This window comes from Egretta garzetta, unplaced genomic scaffold (genome assembly GCF_000687185.1).
Source record: "Egretta garzetta isolate BGI_Z169 unplaced genomic scaffold, ASM68718v1 scaffold85, whole genome shotgun sequence".
NCBI lineage: Eukaryota > Metazoa > Chordata > Aves > Pelecaniformes > Ardeidae > Egretta > Egretta garzetta.
This window is the reverse complement of record NW_009259718.1, coordinates 1006428-1014084: the sequence shown is the minus strand read 5'-3', so window position 1 is coordinate 1014084 and position 7657 is coordinate 1006428. Positions and strand designations below refer to the sequence as shown.

Sequence of the window (7657 nt, the reverse complement as noted above, 5' to 3'; positions counted from 1 at the left end):
CATCTGCATTCATTTATGAACAGGAGTAAATTTTCATATGATGGTGACATCAGAAGCAAGGGAAGCATAGAATGATACAGGGATTGTGGTGGGTTCATGACTTGATGCCATTTAGGAATCAAAAAAAAAAAAAAAAAAATCAAACCCCAAATAGCAGCTGTCACTTGGGAGCAGTTGACTTGATGAGTAGGCTTCTGAAATATTTCTTTTTCACTGTGCACAGTTACTCGTTAAAGGGAAGTTTTCCATGGTGCATATGGGGGATCTTGGCTTAGTATGAGACCTTATTTGTATCTTAATCATGCCCTTCCTTCAACTTAGTAGTGAAAAGTTACCAGCTACCATGGAGCAGAATAGAGTCCTTAATAAAAGTGTAACTTGAACTCAGTATTGACATGTTTTTTTCTATGTGTACATACGTGTCTGCCATGGATGGCAGTAGTCTTGTGGGGTTTTTTTGTTGGTGTGGTTTGGTTTTTGTTTTTTTTTTTTTTTTAGACATATTTGTAAGTAGGAGGTGATTGCTGAAGACTGAAGCAGGGACACAGAGATGCTAATGGTTTACAGTATCCCTTCCCCACAGCAGAATTTGGTCTCATCTGTTAGATCAGTAGATTTTTTTTTTTTTCTCACATGAAGCTGTTTTTAATATAAACTAGAGAAAATCTCTTATCTCTCTTCTTTTTTGTTGTTATTTGCTTATTTATATTAAACATCTAGACCTTTTTTAGCAGACTATGGTTGATTCAAAACTGATAGCAGTTAAGGTTTCTGGACAGCTCCTGTTTCTTGCTTGCCAGCTCTGCTAGATCTCAGAAGTTGGGATGCTATTTCACATACATTGGCTGTGAAATAAACTTGCTTAAGTGTCATTTCCAAAGGAAATCCCTAGTATCCCCATGATTTCAGAGCAGGTGCTTTGAACCAAGTAGCAATTTTGTGTCTGAAGTGTGCTTTTTCCTAACTCTCTGGATATTTATGGTGGAAAAATTGCAGTTTATTTACTCAGCGGGAGCTTCAGTCTGGGTATTCTGCAACAAGATGCTGAGATAAATTTTGCTGGTGATAACAGTTCTTCATTTCATCTTTCTCACCAGACCACGGGCAGGAGGCCTAATTCAAGTGAAGAGAGGGAAAGTGCTGAGGATAGGGAAGAAAATGAGGATTATTATTCTACCTGGGGCCAGAACATGGAAACTGGATCCCTTTGCGGTGCCTGTCACGTGATTGTGCAGACAGGCTGGGTTTGGGTAATTCTTAATTGGCACGGCCTGCCTTTGCAACATTGTGATGTGCTTCTAACCTAAGTTTGAAGGTATCTGTGATAGTGCATGCAGCATTAGTCAAGCAATAGTTTATTATAAACAATTGTTAAAGTAACTTTTCTTTTTTTCCCCTGCAGCACAAATCCACTGTGAGGACGTGTTTGGCATCGTGGGAGAAAATTTTACTTTTCCAGTAAAAATAGACCAAAAAATAGGGGAAATTATTTGGACAAAAAACAAGGATAAAGTGGCTGAATGGGAAGGGCAAAAAGAACCGACATATCTTACTTCTCTCCGTAATAAAGGCTTGCTTAACAAGGAGAATGGGTGCTTGACTATATTTAACTTGGAGTTCAATGATGCTGGCATATACATGTTAGACTACGTTGATTCTGGGAAAAGAAATCATATCTTAAACTTCGTACTTACTGTGTTAGGTAAGTAATGGAAGAACTGCATAAAGACTTTGCAGCACTTTATTCACTTTAAGAAGGCTAGAAAGGGGATTGTTTATTTGGCAGGGAAGCAAACAGAAACAGAGGGGAGCTGTTCTTTGGCTCTGTTGTTAAGTTGCTTAGGCACTTCAAACAGATTTTCAAAGGTGGAATCTAATTTGTGTGCCCATCATTACTCACCTTAGAATGACTTCTGGGATGTGTGTGGATGGCACATGGTATACTTCCAGGTAGATAACCAAACTCTTTGAGCAAGCTGACCAAGTTATCCGAGGCATTATATATCTACTAAAGATGCTCCTTCAGGCATATATTATATGTGCTTGAATATCTGTGGCATCATCCTGTGCAGATCTATGCAGCTTCACTAGTAGTCTTTGGGAAATACATTTAACCAGCATGTATATTCATCCTATTGACAGTGAACCATGAGGAGTCTCAAACTAGGCACTGAAGAACCACAGACAGGGCCACTTTTAGAAATACATTTGTCTCTCACGCACATGTGTGCGCACACACGTGCACACCTTACACATACATTGTTTATCTATGCGCTCCCCTACTGCTTTTGTTGCTCCAGCTCTTGTCCCATGCTAAAATTCAAGGCACTTTATCACCAAATTAATACAGAATTTTTTCTCTCCTTTTAGCTCCCCCTCCAGAACCTGAAATAAATTGCAACATCAGTGGTGATGATGTTGTGTTAAAATGTACAGCACATTTCCAGAAGCCTCTGAATTACTCTTGGAAGTTTACTAGAATGCCATTCACTTATCAGACCCAGGAAGTTTTTATCCCTAAGAAGAATGTTGATGGTTCCGAGAAAGCTTCATGTTTCATCAAATTCTCTCAAACAGAAAAGAACTCTGAAATCTCTTTGGCTCAATGCTTTCCAGATAATAAAGGTAAGGAATGGGTCAGGTTGTATACGCAAGTCTGAGAGGATAGATTGGGAAGCAGCATGGACTTTGTAGGGTTTCTACTGACTTCTCAGGAAGTTGAATTTAAAGAGTAAAAAGCTTCAGAAGTGATTTGTCTGCTAAAAGTGTGTTTAAGGTTGGTCAAAGGTATGAGACTGACAGTTTGATGCCCCCAGAAAGATACTTTTTGTGGGGATCTCAACAGAATAAAACCTTCAGCTGTGACTTAAAATGAGTAATAATAGAGGGAGGCAGAAGATCGCTTCTGAACCTTCTGGCCTTGTGTAATTAATGCTGATGACTATTGTGCTCTTTATACTGTTTTCAGTGAACTGGAATGAAACTATTAAGTCATTTTAAGTGAGTCATCTAGTAGCCGTGAGATAAAATAATTTCTCATCTAGCCTGCATATGAGTCAATGAGCATACTTCCTTTCCTCCTTCAGAGACAGATATAAAAAGGAGAAAAGAGAGTTTTCCTGCTGTTGCTTACTGCTTTGGGACGGCCTCAGCTGAGCTTCAGGTCAGCTTGAGGCTTGCTTTTTTTCTAAACGTAGGATGAGAACACATTTGGAACCATCTGGTTTGTAGGGTAAGGCAGTCCCTAACTGACAAAATTTCCCACTTCTGGGCAAAAGTAGTTTTCATGGTTTACCAGTATAGAATTCTTCCTCCTTCACTGGAATTATGTGTTAGAGACTTGTTAGAAATGTGGTGGGTTGACGTTGTCTAGCTGCCAAGTGCCCATCAAGCTGCTCTATCACTCCCTCTCCCCAACAGGACAGAAAAATATAAAAGCCTTGTGGGTTGAGATAAGGAATTACCGAGAGATAAGGAATTACTCTTAACAGGCAAACCAGACTCGACTTGGGGAAAATTTAATTTAATTTATTGCCAATCAAAATCAGAGTAGGATAATGAGAAATAAGAACAAATCTAAAACACCTTCCCCTCAACCTTCCCTTCTTTCCGGACTCAACTTCAGTCCTGATTTCTCTACCTTGTCCCCCACAGCGGCACAGGGGGACAGGAATGGGGGTTGGGGTCAGTTCATCACACATTCTCTCTGCTGTTCCTTCCTCTTCACACTCTTCCCCTGCTCCAGCATGGGGTCCCTCCCACGACAGACAGTCCTCCACAAACTTCTTCAAAGTGAGTCCTTCCCACAGGCTGCAGTTCCTCACAAACTGCTCCAGTGTGGGTCCATTCTTTCCAAGGGATGCAGTCCCTCAGGCACAGACGGCTCCAGCGTGGGTCCCCCGTGGGGTCACCAGCCCGGCCAGCAAACCTGCTCCAGCCTGGGCTCCTCTCCCCATGGGGCCACAGGCCTTGCCAGGAGCCTGCTCCAGCATGGGCTTCCCACGGGGTCACAGTCTCCTTCGGGCACCCCCCTGCTCTCCAGCATGAGGTCCTCCCTGGGCTGCAGGTTGGTATCTGCTCCCCTGTAGGCCTCCATGGGCTGCAGGGGGACACCCTGCATCACCATGGTCTTCACCAGGGGCTGCAGGGGAATCTCTGCTCTGGTGCCTGGAGCACCTCCTCCCCGTCCTTCTGCACTGACCCGGGTGTCTGCAGGGCTGCTCTTCCATATTCTCACTCCTCTCTCCCAGCTGCTGTTGTGGAGCAGTTTTCACCCTTTCTTAAATGTGTTATCAATGAGGTGCTACCACTGTTGCTGATGGGCTCAGCTTAGGCCATCGGCAGGACCATCTTGGAGCTGGCTGGCATTGGCTCTGTGTGACATGGGGGCAGCTTCTGGCACCTCACAGAAGCCACCCCTGCAGCTTCCCTGCTACCAAAATCTTGCCAAGCAAACCAAATAAAAGATATTTGCTGAAATTTCATTTGGCTGAGATCTGGCTCAGCCTTTCATCGGTCAAAGAATGGAATAGCCATTGCCTTTCAAGCGGTGATGTGCCTTCACTGAACTAAGGTACTTACCAAGTAGCTTTCCTGGAGCTGGCTTAGGGTTTTGCTAATAATTGACTCTGGTGCATTAATTTCTTGAGGTTAATTTTTTAAAAACAAATAGCTATAAAACATACTCAGGGTTGTATTTCTACTGAAGCAGCATATCACACAGTTGCTTTTTAACTAACCAATCTTTTTTTATTTTTTTTTTTTAAAGGAGACCGCTATCACAGAAACAGAAGTGGTCTGATTCCGGTGCCTTTCTTAATTGTAGCTGTAGTATTATTAGTAGTATTCCTATACAGAAGAGGTATGTATAGTGTTTCATAACCGAGCTTAACATGCTTCAAGATTATGCAGATCTAAGGTTCTGTAGAACCTGTGAAAGTTTCTGACTGTGGGATGTATTGTGAATACAGTAGTAGAAACAAATACAACTTATGCAAAGGCTAATAGATTTGAAGGAGGTAATATACTGAACTTGTGCTCAGACACTGGGCTCTGTGTACTGGGAAACACTGTATTTGTGTGTTTCTCCTTCAGACTGGGTATTTCATTTACTGTGTGTTTCTACTTACCAAGTATCTATGGTCTCTCCCATTCCTACCTGAGTGTGCTTTCACTGCCTTTTTTGAGAGCATCATAAAGCTGCCCTCAAGGTGAGATTTATTGTTGGGACAGGCTCATACCAGGGCTTGTTGAATACCTTATGCTGAGTCCAATCTGGCAATCCAGTGTGCTCAGCTGATACGTAGCGACTTCTGTGCCTCCTGTCAGCCCGTATTGCCGTCATCTTGGAGTTCTAGATTTGTTTCTTAATCCATCCCTACACCGAATGTGTTTATCTTTTTGTAAATCTGACAGGTAACTTGGAAATGGTAATTGTAGGCTATCACTGTGTTATCTCTTGCTGCCACTTTTTTAGGTTAGTATGTCAGGTTGTATTCTGACTTGAAAAAGAGGTGCACACCATCTCTCCTTTTTGTGTTTGAGAGAGTCCCAAACCCTGTGGGGTGATTTAAAGAGGTGCAGGACTTTACGTTTACCTTTGAATGTCATGTCTCTTCTGCCAGCACGTTCTTCCAGGTTGTTGAAGCCCCTGTGAGTGGCAGCCCTGCCCTCCAGCGTATCCCCTACTCTCCCCAGTTTGATGTCATCTGCAAACTTCCTGAGGGTGCCTTCTGTGCCCTTGTCCATGTTGGCAACGTTGAATGACACCATGCTTGGTATCAACACGTGAAGAATGTCACTTGTAACTGGCCATCTAGACTCAAAATAATACAACTACTTCCCTTGAAACAGTGAAGGTTTGAGCATGCTAGAAAATAAACTTGTTATCTCGGTAGGGTAAGCACTCCATAGGTGTAATCAAACAGAAGATGTGATTTGCTGTTTTAAGAACAAGACTCAGAGTTGTGAACTGCTAAACTCTGCTTTAGATTTGGTTTGATGTGTTCTGACTTCTTGTTGATGCAGGAGGCCTATTTTGTTCATCTCTCGCTGATTGTCTTTGCCCCAAAACAGTATTGCATGTTTTTTTTCTGTCCTCAAGTCAAGTACTCAGTTGCATGTCCTCAGTGAATTTTTTTTATTTGGGTTAGGGGGGTCAGAAATGGATAGAACCTGTCAGCTAAAAGGCACAAAAGTTTATTTCTGAGTAATTTCTCCAGATACTCTATTTGTTTTGGTGCAGATAGACATAAACATGGAACAAGAAGATCTGCTGGGAACAGTACAGGGGATTGCTCAGGTAAGAGAGCTAGTGTCACAAATGTGTGGAAATCAGACTATTGCTTTAATTTGATCTAGGCCTATACATTTTTTCTCTGTGTGTGTAGCAGTAGATTTAATTATGACCGTTGACAGTATTACCTCATCAAACTGGCAGGAGTTTGCTGTTAGTTTACTTTGGTCATATCTTGAAAATCCATCCAACACTGGTGAAGACAGGCATGTTGCTAGTCTGGTGTGTAGAACTCTGGTCCTTGCTTTTGGTGCACTACTCTGATGCATGCTTACATCCTGTGGGTCAAGTTGCAATTGTCTCCTTTTCTTTCTCTAACCCCTTTCACTTATTTCAGGAAAAAACCTGTTAGCAGCACCTTTTGACTCACTCTTACTCCATTTTTCAGGCCTGCCTTCTTGTAACAGTCAAGATGAGGGAAGGAGACACTCAGTGGAGGAACTCCTCACCTCTTTCCGTTAGTTACCAGTCTGCTGCCCACCCATGATTTCTTCATGCGATGCCCTTCTCCATGCAGCACAGATTCTCAGGGTTGTCTGCATTGCTGTCGTCTTGTCCAGATCTCCACTTGTGCTTCTGCTGTCCAGTCTAATCCTGATACTTTTTTTTTCTCTTTCCACTTCTTTAATTTGCAGCAAAATTGCTCAGTTCTCTGGCTTGCAGGTCTGTGTGTTGGGGTGTGGGAATCTCTCTATACAGTGAGCAGCTAGGGAAGGGGACAGGTCCTTTAGTCTGTGCTCCTTTCACAAGGGTGAATGAGACCAATGTGTTCCAGCTTTAATGTGTGTGCGTCTTGTTGCCAGGACCACTGTTGTCTGTTCTTATGAGCCAAAACTAAATCAGGCAGTCAAGCAGATTAGGGAGAGCAGGGGAAGACTCTTCAAAAAAAAAAAAAAATACTTTCTTGTGGAGGTCACCAAACCAAATACTGTTTCAATGGGGAATGACCAAAGCTCCTGCCATCAGATATGAGCTCGGTGCCCTGTTGGAGTGTTCTGTTGTTGAACTAACGGTGGGTTCGTGTGGGATACTTGGTCTGGTATCTTGCATGAGCTGCTGGAATTAGCACAAGGCTGGAGCAGGCTGTTTCTTGGATTGCAAACTCCTGTGTCACCCTTGCAGAGATTTTTTTGTATGTTTGATTTAATTTCTTAAGTTTTTCTTTTATTTCTGAAGTTTCTTAGTGTTTTTATGGGTTTCGAGGTTGAAAAAACGCAATGAGGTCTTTAGTGATGGGCCTGGAAAAGATAGCACAGGTAGGGAGGCAGTGCTATGAAAGCAGGGGTTTGGGGTTTTTTGTTGTTGGGTTTGGGGTTTTTTCATCCCTTTCTACCCACTCTGCCCCAATATATCAAAGCCTTA

The 7657-nt window shown here is 42.6% G+C and overlaps 1 protein-coding gene across 5 annotated transcripts in view; it reads left to right on the top strand.

The window, feature by feature from the left end:
* The first annotated feature begins 1003 nt into the window (after positions 1-1003).
* Positions 1004-7657, top strand: part of CD58 (CD58 molecule) — an 18108-nt gene continuing 11454 nt past the window's right edge. The window contains exons 1-6 of one of the 5 annotated variants that reach the window (XM_035894493.1): positions 1004-1239; positions 1403-1702; positions 2371-2625; positions 4769-4861; positions 6245-6301; positions 6684-6752. In XM_035894493.1, coding sequence (XP_035750386.1) covers positions 1191-1239; positions 1403-1702; positions 2371-2625; positions 4769-4861; positions 6245-6301; positions 6684-6752 — 823 coding nt within the window. In that variant the 5' untranslated portion in view covers positions 1004-1190. The remainder of the gene's footprint in view (positions 1240-1402; positions 1703-2370; positions 2626-4768; positions 4862-6244; positions 6302-6683; positions 6753-7657) is intronic. The other 4 variants (XM_035894492.1, XM_035894495.1, XM_035894494.1 and 1 more) reach the window with 4 other exon arrangements.